Source organism: Lagenorhynchus albirostris, chromosome X (genome assembly GCF_949774975.1).
Source record: "Lagenorhynchus albirostris chromosome X, mLagAlb1.1, whole genome shotgun sequence".
In the NCBI taxonomy this organism is placed as follows: Eukaryota; Metazoa; Chordata; class Mammalia; order Artiodactyla; family Delphinidae; genus Lagenorhynchus; species Lagenorhynchus albirostris.
In genome coordinates, this window is record NC_083116.1 from 6,073,519 (window position 1) to 6,089,840 (window position 16,322).

General features: G+C 38.2%; 1 protein-coding gene across 1 annotated transcript in view; it reads right to left on the reverse strand.

Moving 5' to 3' along the window:
• Positions 1–629: 629 nt before the first annotated feature.
• Positions 630–16,322, reverse strand: part of FMR1NB (FMR1 neighbor) — a 29,813-nt gene continuing 14,120 nt past the window's right edge. Inside the window, exons 3-5 of the mRNA XM_060138674.1 lie at positions 13,389–13,529; positions 11,917–12,013; positions 630–798 (exon numbers count right to left, since the gene is read on the reverse strand). Coding sequence (XP_059994657.1) covers positions 630–798; positions 11,917–12,013; positions 13,389–13,529 — 407 coding nt within the window. The remainder of the gene's footprint in view (positions 799–11,916; positions 12,014–13,388; positions 13,530–16,322) is intronic.

Below are 16,322 nucleotides of genomic sequence, written 5' to 3' on the forward strand. Positions count from 1 at the left end.
GACTCCCAATCTAGTACCCTATTCCTTGAAGTATACTTCTTTTCTCACAAACCATTTTATTCTTACTGGGCCCTTGGTAATTACTTCGGGAGGAGGAGACCCAGGCCAAGGCTAGGGGATCTGTAAGTCTGCGCAAGTGAAATGAGGCCCAGGTAGTCCCCTCGTGTGTGATCCTGGGATCCCCTCTCTGAACCTCTTCTAATACTGGATTGTGTACGTTTGGGGAGCAGGTAGCTGAAACTACACCTAGGATCCAGGATTTGATCTCAGATTTGTCAGACTCCTGAGGCTATGCTCCTTCCCCCGGATATGCCATGTGGTCAACACACGTGGAGGACCATGGTCATTATTATTTAGCAAGGGTGTCTATCATGGAGCTTCAGAGTCAGGGCAGGCAGATTCCATTTCTTTGTTTCCCTGAAGAGCTGAACTATGTATACCAAATAATATGGCACCCAAACAACCTAGCACATTTCTTGTCCACCTTCCTCCCATCCAGATATCCCTAGTGATAATATTTGTTTCAGAAGCTGATACTCCTGTGGTCCAAACATTTGTGGGATAAAAAAAATAGGCATCAATTGAACCAAGATGTTGATAACAAGAATCAAATATTAAATACTTCAACTTTATATGCTATTGTCATTACCTGTGGTCTCCTGCTCCTTTTCATCACCTAACCCTTCCTCATCTGTTGCTTTCCCTAATGTTCCAGCAACCCTCTTTGGTTTGCGTCTTCGGTTCTTGAAACCCTTTAAAATTCTGTTGACTTTCCTTCGTAAAGGATTGGCCCATATGCTGCAATATTAAAAGTTCAAAGTGAAACCTTACTTCTCAACAGTGACAGAATAATAACAATGGTGGGTTATAAGGAAAAGGCTATTTGCTCACATAACTCTTTACACATTCCCACCTAATTGTTTAATTCCAGATTTAATAACTCTGATAGAAAGTATTATACTTGGCTCACTCATATTTATCATTGTAACCATAATTATTATTCTATATAGCATTATTTTGATCATTGGATCCTCTGCAACAGGAATGCCATCCTACTTCCCTCTGCTGACATCAATGTTACCCACCCTTCAAGATCCAGCTTATATATTATTTGTCTAGATAGCCTTCTCTTTCACTCTTAGCCTATAGGGATTCCTCTCTCTTATGAACTTCAAAACTAAATAGTAATAGTTCACATTACATGATCATCTACAATTTTACAATTTCACACTCACACTCACTATTGCTATCATTGGGCATTCAATCCTGTTCTTCTTTGCATTTGTGTGGACAGTGGATGGAGGTGGGTACTTGAGAGCCTCTCACAGGCCAAGAACTTGGCCAGGTGCTTTACATATTTTATCTTATTTAATCCTCACGACAGCCCTATAAGGTGCAAATGATTAAACTGGGGCTTAAAGAGGTAAGATAACTTATCCAAGGTCATACATAGCTAGTAAATAGAGGTGTTAACTAGTATTTGAACTTATGTCTGTCTGACTCAAGTACAGACGTTTTCTATTAGACAACACTGCAGCATTAGCAAATAATGACTAATAACGGCAGGTATGATAGAATTCCTGCATTCCAAGGCCTGTGTATAAGTACTTCATGTGCATGATCTTATTTAGTTGATGAGGCAGGTACTATTTCTATCATTTCCATTTTTCATACAGGAAATTGAGGCACTGAGAAGGAAGGTAATTTGCCCAAGGTCACCAGACTACTCAGTACTGGAGGCAGGATTCAAATCCAGACCTGCTTAAATCTAAAGCACAATCTCTTACCCACTACGCTATTGTAGTCTATTTTGTCTACTGTTGTCTTATTTTTCCCCCCAGAGCTTGGAAATAACTTCAGGCTAGAGCTTTACCTTGTAACTTCATATATCCCACAGAGCCTGGTAACCCAGTGAGGACTCAGGAAATGTTAGTTGATATTTATGTTTACAGAGCTTTCACTTTCTAAATACCTAAAAACAATCCAAGGAAAAGAAACAGGAATGCCCAAAGCAGAGGTAAGGATGGAAACACAAAAGAGAAAGAAAGAGAGAAATATTTTCATATAAGATTATGAAGAGGTTTGCATATAAGATTATGAAGAGGTAATGACAGATACATATTCCTATCCTCAGCTCAATGCTAGATAGTGTACAGAAGAGGATACCTGGCCCCAACAGTGCTACTTAGCTATACAGAGCAGCGGGTTCTGTGTATGTGGGGCCCAAAGATAGAAAATCCTGATTTTGACATGACTCTGAAGGTAATACTCACTTTTCTCCCCTAAAACTACATTACTGGGTTGTCACTGAGCTCCACTAGCTAAGGCAGATATGGAGCAAATAAACACCTTTTTCTCAATGAATCATAAAAAGTCTCCAGGCATAAATGAAACAGTGGGTGAAGGCCAAAAATACATTTATATGATTTACCTATGGTCTATTTACATTGCAGTACTGTTAACTGCAGTCTCAAAAAAACCAAAAAACAAAAAACAAAAAACCTGAAACAACTACATAGTTCTCAGTCCCCTGGGGCTACATGTGTTTCAGAATGCAGAATATTTTGGATTTTAGAAAGGTAATATGACATGATATACTGCATATTACATGACACTCTCATGGGGTCTATGGCAGCATCTCATGATCAAACAGTAATATTTCTACAACAAAATATATGAATATTCACTCTAAGCGTTAAATAATGACTAGAAAGTGTCTCAGGTCAGGTCAGGTCAGATCAGGTTTTGCTGCCAAATGAGTTGGGAAAAAAGTTTTAGGTTTACAGAACTTCTTGAATTTCAGAATTTTAGATAAGAAATTAGGGACTTATACTTTTTTTCCAATGCTGTGACTTCAATGTATCTTACTTCACATAATTAAAATGACGGTGTTTTCTTTACCCACAGATTTTATTTTAAATTTCATGGTGTACATTTCCCCTTAATTAACAAAGAAAAATGCAACACAGCCTTATTATTTTAAAACTCACTGCACTGGTTTAGGTTGCAGAGGACTTGGTATTAGGTTCAACCTTCTAACATTACTGAGATCCAAAGTTACATTTTCTACCCAATATCTAATGAGAATGCTCAAGGGGGAAAGTAGGGGTGAGATTATTTGTTCAGTGTCCTAGAGGTGATTTTCTTCTTTTCATATAAAATGTCATATACTGTCACCAGCATACTCACACTTGAAATATACAGATCAACTTATCCAATACTCGTTCACTCACTGACACATCTGCTCATTTATGAAATTAACGCTATTCTAAACAGCGAGACATAAAGATGAGTAAGACATGGGACCTGCCCTCAAAGGAGCTTAAAACTTAGAAGGGAAGGCAGATATATAGGCTGATAATTATATCACATTGAGATAATCCAAGTAGAGGTAAGCAGAGGTTGGTAGAAGATAAACAGGAAGAAGCCTGACCCGATCTGGGCGGCAGGTTTGGGGTAAACTTCCTAGAGGAGGTGACATCTAATATGAGGCCTGCATTCTGGGTGGAGTGAGCCAGATAAAGAAGAGTGGAGATAGATATATGACAGCATTTCTATCAGTGGGTAGGTACACTGTGTGAAAAGCTCAGAGTGGCAAGGCAGCAAGTTGTTTGTAAGCATCAAGTAGAATAGTGTGGCTGGAAACACTAAGTAGGCCCACTGGGAATTTCTAGTGATACATATCTATACAGTTGTGAGACTTTTTTTCCTCTAGGAATTCCCAGAAGCTTAGATGTAGAAGCAGAGAAGTGGTGTGGATTCAATTTCAATGAAGCAAAGGAGCTGGAAAGACTGTATTGATGTAACAGGCAATAGGATCCAGGGTAGATAAAGAAATCAGATGATGTTAAAAAGGTAGAAGACCAGGGGAAAAGAGAGTGTTAAAGAGTCTGGAGGTCTCAATGAAAACAGGGGTAGCAAAAGTAAAGAAAGGAAAAACCTAGAAAACAAGGCACACACACCCCCCCCTCCATGGTCAAAGAGTAGGATTTTGAAGTTTAAGATTTCAGAGACTCATAGGTTCAATTTTTGATGAATGATAAGGTTCAGGATATGGGCACAAAAATGGGTGGCCAATGCAGAGTGCAGGCAAGAGTCCTCAGAATTGAGTACATCAGGGAAGTCTAAGGCTATGGACTTAGATGGCTCATAACATGGACAGCGAGGCTATCCAGGAAGATGATCAGATGGAGAACACAACATCTAGCAAGTGCCTAAACCAAGCAGGAGCTCAATAAAGATATGCAGAAAGAATGAATGAATAAACGGTTGAACTGGAGAACCTAGTGCAATTCCAAATGGGCTGTGTACCAGATTCATTTGGGGTGCTTTAAAAATATAAATTTCAGGACCAAACCTCAGACTTACAAAATCGGAATCTCTTGGGTAAAGCCCGGCAATCTGTATTATTAAATATTCCTAAGGTTACTTCCACAGAAGCCATCTACAGTCCACAGTTTGAGAAACACTGATCTAGTGGGTTGATTTTTCCATGTTCCTTAATAAACTATAATTCATTAATATAAATATAAATTATTTAAGATAGTTAAAGAACATAACATCACTTTTATAGCTAGGAAAGCTTATAAATTTAACTTATCATTTGCAACGTCACAAAACAGTCATAAAATCCACAGAAATGAATTATTTACTGATTTGCTTACCACATGGTCTAGAGATCAGTGGTTCTCAAACCGGAGTGTACATGAGAATCACTTGTTGGGCTTGTTAAAACACAAATTGCTGGACTTTAAACCCAGAGTTTCTGATTCAGTAGGTCTGGGGTGGTGCCTGAGAACATGCGTTTCTTACATGTTCCAAAGGGATGATGATGATACCTGTGCAGAAACCCCATTTGGGTATCCCCAGTTCTAGACTCAAAGAAGTATGAACTTGGCCCCAGTGTCCTCACAGAGGTTACAATTTAGCTAGAGAAAGAAAACAAACAATAGGAAACAAAGGATAATTACATGTTAGATTATGTGGATAAGAATACCAGCACAGAAAGAGGTTTTAAGACAAGACAAAACACTGGAATCTGGAGCAGTTGCAGAGCACTTCATGGAAGAGTTGGGGCAGCTGCAATTTGAAGGTAAGAAAGAATTCAAACAAGTGAAGAGGATGAAGAAGAACAATCCCAAGATCTAGGAAGAACATGGGCAAAAGAACAGAGGCAAGAATAAAGCCTGGGGTATGCCAAGAAAAGTAAAGAGTTCCCTGGCTGGAGCAAAAGATACATGGAGTATTACAAGAAATATTACTGGAGTTATAGAATGAGTCCAATATAGATGAAAGCCACAGCCCTTCGAGTGGACTTGAAGCAACAAGATGCTGCTGTTTTTATCTAATTTTCTTCCTATTTCCTATAGTAAAAAGAGAAAGAAATCGGAAGACAGATTGGAATCCTTGCTCTATCACTACGTAATCTTGAGCAAGAAGCCAAACCTCCCTGCACCTGTCTTGAAGGTCACACACAACAATGTATGTGAAAACTTCACATAAACTGGAAAAGGCCAAACATGCTCATTGTTTTTATCTGTGCCTTTTGAGTGTGACTTTCTATCTTGGATACTTGTATATACCCTTTATTAGACTATGTGTCCCTTGAAAGCACAGAGCATGATCTGATTCACCTCTTTGCCCTTCACAGCACCTAACAGATGGCCTGGAATCCAGATATTCTTGAATGCATTAGAAGTTCTTGAATGATATAATGAAATGAAATAATGCTATTTTAGGAAGATAAGCCTGGCAGGATATAACAGGATGGATTAGAAGGACAGTAGACTAGGGGTCCACGTATATGTCCAAATTAGCTTGGCAAGCATCCTTACTCACTCTCTCCTTCCTAACGGCACAGCCACACATTCCTATTGAAGGGCCAGGAAACTTCTCCAGGACCTAAAGCCTAGCCATCTTCCAAAAACCACCTGCAGCCCCATCGCAGTTATTGTGTCTCTTGTATAAATTATTTGCATTGGACATATCATCTCAATGCTCTCCTCAGTTCCCAATTCTGCCTTTGCATTTGGATGCTAGCTAGTCTTGTGTTACGGACTGAATGTTTGTGTCCCTAAAATTCGTCTTGAAGCCCTAGCTCCCAGTATGGTTGCATTGAAGATGGTACCTCTAGGGAGTAATTAAGGTTAAATGAGGTCATAAGGGTGGGGCCTTGATCAGTAAAATTAATGTCATTATAAAAACTAATTTTAAAATTCTTTTTAGTAAAAACCAGACAGCTTTCTCTTTCTCTCTCTACCCCCCTCACAGGCATCATGGAAAGACCATGTGAGCACACAGAGAGAAGGTGGCCATCGGCAAGCCAGGAGGAGAGCCCTTACCAGAAACCAAATCAGCTGGCATCTTGATCATAGACTTCTAGCCAGCAGAACTGTGAGAAAATAAATGTTTACTGTTTAAGCCAACTGGACTGTGGTATTTTGTTATGGCATCCCTGGAAGACTAATATATTTTGCTCCCCTTTTGCTCCTCTCCTGAAACCACTTACTTAGGACAGCAGTTGACAACATAAAAGGCCTGGACTAAGCTGCGACTATAAAATATGAAGAGGTAAATCCCAGACTCATCCCAAAGGAAACCAAAAAAATGACAGGGAGCCTGAAAGAATAGAATTACATATTAAGGATAAAGGAAAGTAAATAGTCACAGATGATTCCAAGGTTTCTAGCCTGGGAGACTAAAGAAATCACTGACAGAAATGAACGGGTGTGAAGGGGAGATGATTTGGGAGAAAAAGAAGTTCACTTTTGCAATGCTGCAGTAAGTGCATTTTGCACTAACAGAACACCCAATTCATGAAGGCAGTTGGAAATATAAAACAGATAGAGGTGAGGATTTCAGGATGTATGTTTAAGAGTCATTTATCCAAACAAGCCCAGAACATTATGTTCAGAAAGGACTTCAGAAATTTTCTAACTCAATTCTCTACTCTAACTTTATGAGAAAATCAACACCAAAAAAAGTTAACCTCACTATAAAACTGGTAGTGAAGGCAGAAGTAGAACACAGATCTTTTAAAATATTCTTTCTACTACATACTTGTAATATTCTCTGATAGATGAGAATAAGGCTTTGGGAGACAACCACAGTTGGGAAAACAAAGAGAAGCAAATTGAGGTGGATCAGAATGGTAAGGAGAACAATGAAATCCAAGGAAGGAAAGTTTCAAAAAGGAAGCAGTCAACAGTGTACTTGTGACAAAAAGGTCAAGTTGGATGGAAACTGAGAAAAGGCCACTGCATTTTGCAATGAGGTTATTAGTTACTTGGCAACAAACTCTTCTTTTTAATAGTACCTAATATCCCAGAATTCTCTAAAATGCTGCCCTTGGAGTCCCTGCAATAGGAATACCTCAGACATATAATCCGCATATAATGAGGTTCTCTTATTATTTCAATAACTAAATTACCTTGAACAGGGTCCAAGAAGAACTGGCTTTATGTGAATTTCAAATCTATAGTGACTCATGTTAGATTAAGGGTTCCAGTTTGCTCACATTCTCATCTGATCATATTTTGTCAAAGTTCTTACAGCCCAGTCATACTTTTAAAATTTATAGACTTTATTTCCTTTCTTTGAATTCATATGTATATAATCCTAGGAACTTCAAACCTTTCAGCAGTTGGCTAATTACTGCATAATCCTTTTCAAAATAACATTACTAATTATATTGTACAGTATAATGAGACACACAAACATAGGGATTTGAAAATGTAAATGCCTATTTTTAAAATTCAATGGGTGATGATTTTTAGGCAATTTTTGACACATTTATTCCCAATTCTTTACCTCCCATTCTATGAGAGTAAGTGGTATTAAGATTATCTACATAATGAAAACCACATTATAATACAGAGAATCACTCAGCAGGATTTGTCTAAATGTAGAAATTTTCAGTAACAGCCATCTGGCAAGCAGCAACATTGAAAGTGTATGGGGGATGTGCTATTTACATCATCTGTGTATCAGATGATCTACAATCTTAAAAAAACACGGCTTTTTTATTAGTTGAAAGAAAACATAGTCTTGTCATTTTCAGACTGAGTTCTGAATTTTTCTTAATTCGAACTTACAAATTCAATCTGACAGGAAGAAAAAGAACATTGAAAATACACTTCATCTGATTTTAATAGGCATGGTATTACAATGTTTGAATCTTTCACCTTACTAAAGCTATGTACACACTCAAGTATCACATCACTATATAATACACAGGATGTTTAACTGGCATATACATACAGATTAAACTTTATATAAAAACAGATAAAGATTAGAAGCTGAATTTTGCACTTGAAACTACTGTTATTGGCACTGTATTACTGTAACAGGAAAAATTCAGCCACCCCCTTTCTCCTCTCTCGCCCTAGAGCCCCCTCCCCTGCTTCCTTTTGTCCCAATCCACCTGTTTGTTCCTTCATCTCTATGTAAGTCTTAAGCCTACCAGTGACACTTAAACCTAATGAGGCTTCTGATCCCTATTAATGAGAATAAAAATAGATCTTACATAACCTTGAGGACATAATGAATTTCAAAATGCATCTTATATGCGAGTTTAATAAGGCTATTAGTAGCAAATTCTTAGAAAGCTTTTCACTAATGCTCTCTGTTCCCTTTTGTATATGTGAACCAGTTCAAGCTGGCTTGAGTTTTCTGTTTACCTGGTTCATACCACACTTGAATATAGAAGTAAACTACAGATTCAGTTACAGATTATTAAAGGGGCAAAGTTCAGCCACTCCTGCTTAGAAATGATAAGCATTTAAGGGATCTATAATAAGGAGACTCCATCTGGATGTAATGAATTCTGTGGGAGGGCCCCCTCCCCACCTAACCCAAATCTTGTCCTCCCTTCAAAAACTCAGCTCAAATAGCACTTCCACCATGGAGCCCACTCTTTCCTCTCCCACTCAGCCTTATCCCCAATGCCTCAGAACTTTTATAAGTTACTGCCACCACTCATTTTAGTCCTTAATTATATTCCATCTTATATTGTTCTTAATATGTCGTGCTTGGGATTTATTTTAAGGTAGACTGAAGCTCCTTAAAACTAGAGCCTATCTCTTAGACATTGCTGCATCCTCCACAATACCTAGCACAAGCAGTGACTGAACATGGTCAACTGGAGAAAGCGTGAATCAGGCATTAAAAAATGAAATGCATTTGTCTCTGGAAAGTGATTATCCTCTTTAGGTAAACTGCTTTCATTCCTCCCCTCTACTCATATTACTTCTCATTTTTCATCCCTCCAACTCTTGCCAGTTGTTAGCTCCTTAGGTTACCTGTAAATAAAAGGCACTGCCCAAACTATAGGAGCTGAGGAATGTCAAAACATCATTTGTTTGGCTTATGACTGAAGGCCAAAATAGAAGAACTACAACAGCTTTTTCCTGAAGGAATGTATATTCAATGTATAGGAAAGGATCCAGCAAGAGGAGCTTAACAGTATCTTCCAGGGACTTCCCTGGTGGCGCAGTGGTTAAGAATCCGCCTGCCAATGCAGGGGACACGGGTTCGAGCCCTGGTCCGGGAAGATCCCACATGCCGTGGAGCAACTAAGCCCGTGCACCACAACTACTGAGCCTGCGAGCCACAACTACTGAAGCCCACGCGCCTAGAGCCCATGCTCCGCGCAACAAGAGAAGCCACCGCAGTGAGAAGCCCGCGCACCGCGACGAAGAGTAGCCCCCGCTCACTGCAACGAGAGAAAGCCCGCGCGCAGCAACGAACACAACCAACACAGCCAAAAATAAATAATACATAAATAAATAATTTTTCTTTTTAAAAAAGAGTATCTTCCAATGCCTCAAAGGTTCTTCTAACAACGAGGCCCAGATCATGTTACTATAGATATGCATTTCGCTGTGGGCCCCTCTGATTCAGACAAACAACTGTGTTTGGCTTCTTTCTTTTCTTTTTCTAAACCACTACACTTGATTTTACTGCTGCATCTATTTCCCTTTTATGGGATCATTTATTTTACCTACTGTCATTTACTACTGTAACAGTTTATCTAGCTCTTTATTCTTTGAGATGGAGAACAGAAAGTGAGTTAAGGGGATAGCTCTAAAGAGATACCTTGCCCCCAAAAAGGAGGGTTTAGCAGGCTTTGGCCTCCATTTAAACTCCTTGTTTGGTATCAAGGATAGGATCTTTGTTCTAACACAATTATTCTCCTTGCTTCTAAAATCAGCTTACCAGGAAAAGCTGACAGTGCCCCATCCACCCTCAACCATCCACTGTTCCTGGAAATTCAGTTAAGCAGCAAGCTGAAACTGACACCTGCTCTGAGGCTGCAACAAAGAGCTCAGGATGACTGAAGGTACATACCGCTCTTACACAAAATAGTAAAGTAAGTAAATAAATAAACTATAGTAAACCAAAATTTATGGCATTCTATATATATACCATTCACATTGTTCAAGTCTCTCAAGCAGTTTGTATTACGTAAAAAGAAGAAAATATGTTCTATTAAAGGATAATCCTCTGGAACTCATTTTAGAGAAAACTCCAGTGTACCTTAGCATCCCCATAAAACTCCTTGGCAGAGGCATAACAGAGGGACCATAACGAAATTATTATACCAGGCCTATTATAACAGATATTCTAAATTGCATGGCATAATCCTAAGCTACCTATTTCTAGCAAATAGTATTTCATTTTTATTCATGGGTTATTTTTATATGAAATCAAGCTTTGGAGGGAAGACAGAAGGGTCAAAAATTCCACTCCTATTCCCATTCACCTGTGAAAAGAAAGAAAAGAAAGAAGCCTAGGAATAGAGATAACTCACTCATTATAGGAAACTAAGTGAAAACTGAGAAAAGAATTGGCAGTCATGCATACTGGAAAAGCTGAAAGGCTGTGACCCAACGGTGTCTTCAAAATGGTCTGAGAAAGTGATGAAAGCAATGAGAAAGTTTAAATCACTATATGACTGCCTTCCAGGCTAGTCAACTCCATCCACTGTATTTCTTTATTCATTTATTCAACAAAAATATATTAAGCATCCACTATATGTGAGGCATTCTGCTATGAACTGAAACTACAATGATGAGTATGACAAATTCATCAGACTCAAGGAAAAGGTACAAAAAAGAAAAAAAAAAGACTTAATGATCTTTATTGAAAATAAGGTAACATGTATAGTCTAAATCTTCTGGTGAAATCTAAATAATTTCTTGGTAACTCAAATATCACCTTCTTATTAACTCAAATAAAAACATCAAAGATGCTTAATCTTCAACAGGCAACTTTTCTTTACCAAAAAGTTTAAGGAGGAACTTGCTCTCAGGGTTGTGCTAGTGCCGACCCTGCACTTGCACAAACCTGAGAGTGAGTGCCTCACTCATCCGACCCTAGCCCTGGCCCTGCTCTCTACCTCCACACCCACTCTGTCCCAGCAGGTAGGGAGCTATTTAGAAAAACTTACAAGCATCATGCCAACAGCCCACTGGGATTTTGTATAAGATGCTAATAAGAAATCTGATACAAATTGGCTTGAAGGAAGATCAAGACTTTAAGACCCAATGGTAGGTGACCATCTACTAGATGGAAGCTAACACTTCTGGGAATCCTTCTGATTTGCAGTTAATAACCACTTCCACTCCACATACCCTCAGCTCACTGATTTATTTTTCCTTCCAATTGGGATTTTGTTTAATGAGGGAATGTATAGACTATGCAAGAGGATGTCTTAAATTTATGGAAAAATAAAATAACATGCATTGAAGAAATATTATGGTAACTCAACTTTTAGGTTTTTCCCAAGCTACCTTCTTTTAAACAAAAGGGACCCAAACATAATCCCTGTGCTTTTGGAGCTATGAATAAATGTGTCTACACAGAAATATTCAAGTATACTCAGCAATCAGCAAATAAAAGTTGATGTTTGCCTACCTCCTCTGGCAAAGCAAGTAGCAACAAATGGGCAGACATCCCAGGATGAGAATGCTGATCACACCAAGCCCAAACATCCGGAACATCTGCATAGGCTCTGGTGGTTTAATTATATCCTGTTATTTTTATGACTTAAGCAAGAGAAGCAAATCTGAGCTCTTTCATAGTCTTTATTAAAAAAACTATCAGTTAATAAAGTAAAATAAGGAGGTATTCTTATATGACAGGTAAATATCATTGGTACTCTGTAAGTAGCAGGAGTTCATGAAATGTTCTTGAAATACAACTAAAGGTTACACTTTAAGTATGCTCCCCCCAATGGAAGCCTTAACCAAATGATCCTACTGTTTTTGTTACCAGATTATTACGATTCAGACTATATATATTTCTTCCTATGACCCAAGCATGTTTTTTCCTTGGCCATATGTTATATATCCTACAATACTCAGGAAGTGAATTCATCTATGAATACTTAACTTGACAAAGGAATTGTTTCTTAAATGTTTACTTCTCAACTATAAAACATTATATTAAATGAGAAATCAAGAATCTGCAGGTGAATAAGTATATTTTATTCTTATATTCATTTGGAAATGCATTCTAATATGATTGGGGAATTGTAAGTCACGGTTCAATTTTTCCCTCTACAAGAACCAAATGTCTCTTCACACATAATATAAAGACTAAACTGATGAATGAATTATAAACACCATGTGACAGTGTTAAAATTGTAATACTATGTTCATGATCAGGTTTCAGTTCCCATTATTAATACTAGATATTCAACAAAGACCTGTAAATTGAATAGGGACTATATTAACCTAAGACACTGTTTTGCATGTGTCCTTTCTGTACCATTTGTTAGTAGTTAATCATATCAAATATGTCCATGAAGGGACCAACTGGTAATATGTCCCCACTATCCAAATGAAGGAGCAAAAAACAGATGGTCTAGTATTCAAAGCATTGTAAAGAAAAAAAATCTTAAGAGAAGAACCTAATTCAAAAACAAAAGAACAAAGAGAGAAACTGACAAACAGACTTAACAGGAAACATTCAAGTTACTGTTACATACTGAGATGCTGAAGAAAAGATAAATGAGAAGAATTCTACTCAGGAAGAAAAGATGGGAAGAGAAAGTAAGCTAAGGCATGCTTGACTGGTATCTTCTCCCAGGCATTGAGGGTTACATCTCACAAAGCCTGGAATCTATGGGACAAGATAGTGACTAAAGCAAAAGAAAAGATGAAACTAATTTCAAACTGCCATAGTCACATCTAAGGACTAAGCAGAAATGGCTCATGAATAGAGGCCTGACCACCTCAGGACTTTCTACAGGTGGTATTGCTCTAGGGCTGGGAGCCTCCTTTCAATGTTAAGCTGAGGGACCCAAATTTAAACTTATGCCATTGTGACCTGTTTATTCAATTTTTAAAAACAGGAATATAATAAATGTAAAAGGATTAACTTACTGTCTCGTAGCGGGGCAAAACAGTTGAATTTACTGGTCTTGGATGACGAATAACAGCATTTGTATCTCAAACATTCACTTTTGCTAAGATCTTGCAGGTGACGGCAAGGCTTTACCTCCTGATTCTCCTGTACAATGCATGCTTTTAGAAACAAAATGCAAGAAAGAGAATTCAGCATGGTTATTAAGTACTTGCCCTAATTAAATAATTACTGCAAGACAAAAGAAAAGAAAAACAAACACTTAAGCTTGTACATTTAAAGAAAAGATTGAATGAAATATACAAATAGTAATAAATGCTGAAAAAATAAGAGTTAAATGAAAAGTTACCACAAAGTTACTTAACATCACACATTTTCAATTCTAGATAAACTGCAGAAAAATATAAATTGTTAACAGATCATTGGTAAGGTAGTTTTTGTTTTTTTGGTTTTTTAAAATTTATTTATTTTTGGCTGCATTGGGTCTTCGTTGCTGCACACGGGCTTTCTCTAGTTGCGGTGAGCTGGGGCTCCTCTTCCTTGCAGTGCGCGGGCTTCTCATTGCGGTGGCTCCTCTTGTTGCGGAGCACGGGCTCTAGGCGCGCGGGCTTCAGTAGCTGTGGCTCGCGGGCTCTAGAGCGCAGGCACAGTAGTTGTGGCGCGTGGGCTTAGTTGCTCCGCAGCATGTGGGATCTTCCCGTACCAGGGCTCGAACCCGTGTGCCCTGCACTGGCAGGCAGATTCTTAACCACTGCGCCACCAGGGAAGCCCGGTAAGGTACTTTTAAAATGACTATAAACATAAGCTGAGTAGTAGTGATACAAACTTACAGAAAGGGCTAAATAACTAGAACAGGCCAAATGCCCTTAAAACTAACACCTTGTTAAAAGAATACCACAGATACACTCTCACTCAATTTTACTAAGCTGCAGAAATGCACTGAATCCATCAGTGAGACTGAATGTAAGTAAAATTCACACAGTTTACTGCTAGAGAGTAAAATAAGTAATACTATTGGCATTGACCTACTTTCTGTGAACACTTAATCATATTGGCACTGCAGTATGTTTTAAGATTCTTCCTTTTGGCCTTAAGTTACAACTCTATAATTTTGAATAGGCAATGATTTATGGCATGAATACCAAGATTCATGCAACTGTAAGAAATTCATACATATCTGAATCTGTAAGATTCACAAGCTGAAACAGCTGATTTTTTAAACATCCTGCTTTATATAAAAAACAAGTGACAACTAAAAACGCAGATATCAGATTTTTATTTGAAAAGAAAACCTCTACAGTATGGCTTAAGGCCAGCATAGATTCAGTTCAATCTCCAATACTATCAACAACTACAGACTTAGAAAAGTAATAAATGATGTTTTACGATCACTCTGAAGCACTTCAACATCAGCAAAGAATAATATAATGGTTATAAGTATATTATTACCTCTTGGTATATTTTTATTATATTCCTCTAAAGACTGGCAATTCCTGAAGCTCAGGTAAGAATAACAACAGCTACCATTCATTAGTCACCTATTTGGGCCAGGTATCTTGCTTTACGCACATTATTTCCAATCTTCACAACAAACTCTCAAAATTAGTTTTACAACCTCCATTTTTAAAATGAAGAAATAAAGGATCAAAGTAACTTGCGCAAGGTCACAAATTTAATGCGTTACCAGTTGGCCTGGATATTCATTTCCCAAACATTTTAGACATGTGAGAGCTTAGCCTACTTTGTTGTTATACTCTAAGCAATTTGTTCTTCAATTCTGCCAGGCCCAGAGTGACTCTGCTCCCCAGGATGGGCTGCATCTAGGATACCATGTTCAGTCCTGGACATCACACACTCAGGGAAGGGTGACAATTGTCAGGCCCTGGTCAGAGATCGGATGGACTTCCTGTGTGCTGAGTTCCTCACTACAGATATTGTTCAAAGACCACTTTCCAGGAATGAAAATCATACAAGAAGAGATTTTAAATCATAGAAGAGACTGGACTAGATGATCTCTAAGGTCCCTTCTAATGCTGGGCTTCTGTTATTTTATACCTAAATTGCATCTGATGGACTTTATGCCAGATACTAAAATTAGCTTTTAGACTCAAATTACTAATTTTGAAGAATAAAAAGGGTAGAACAATTTTTATCAGTTTAAGTGTATGATTTTATCCAAAGGGAGAAGGATTGTGTGACTTCTCAAGCTTCCCTGCCAGTCTGTCTCAAGGTTATCATTTTAATCTGCAAGAGATGAATCTATTACTAACAACAGTCTAATGATGAGAAGACGGTCTTTTTGTTAGTGCTTAAGTGGGAAGAATATTCATTTTTAATTATATAGGGAAGGAAATAAATTGGTTAAAAGTACTTCACATTTTATGAACTTGTAGTTATTCTTTTTCAAGAATACAGTATATAACATTTTATAAATATTTAATCACTGTTGAAAGAGTTGAATCAACCTAGGTATGATATTTCTCTTAAAATAGAACGGTCTGATTGTTTTGGGCAAAAACGTCATCTCATAAATTGATTTTGGCTCAACATACCGCACCAGGTTGGAGGAGTATTTCAGAAATGCAGATATCTTTTTTTTTTTTTTTTTTTTTTTTTTTTTTTTTTTTTTGCGGTACGCGGGCCTCTCACTGTTGTGGCCTCTCCCGTTGCGGAGCACAGGCTCCGGACGCGCAGGCTCAGCGGCCATGGCTCACAGGCCCAGCCGCTCCGTGGCATGTGGGATCCTCCCGGACCGGGGCAAGAACCCGTGTCCCCTGCATCGGCAGGCGGACTCTCAACCACTGCGCCACCAGGGAAGCCCAGAAATGCAGATATCTTATTCAGACTATTTTTAAAGGTGGCGTCAGTGTTTGTATAATGTACTTATTATAGGTAGCTATGGGACAGTTTACATCTGCTATCTTCTCAAGCTCTAAAGCTTAAATCATCATTTG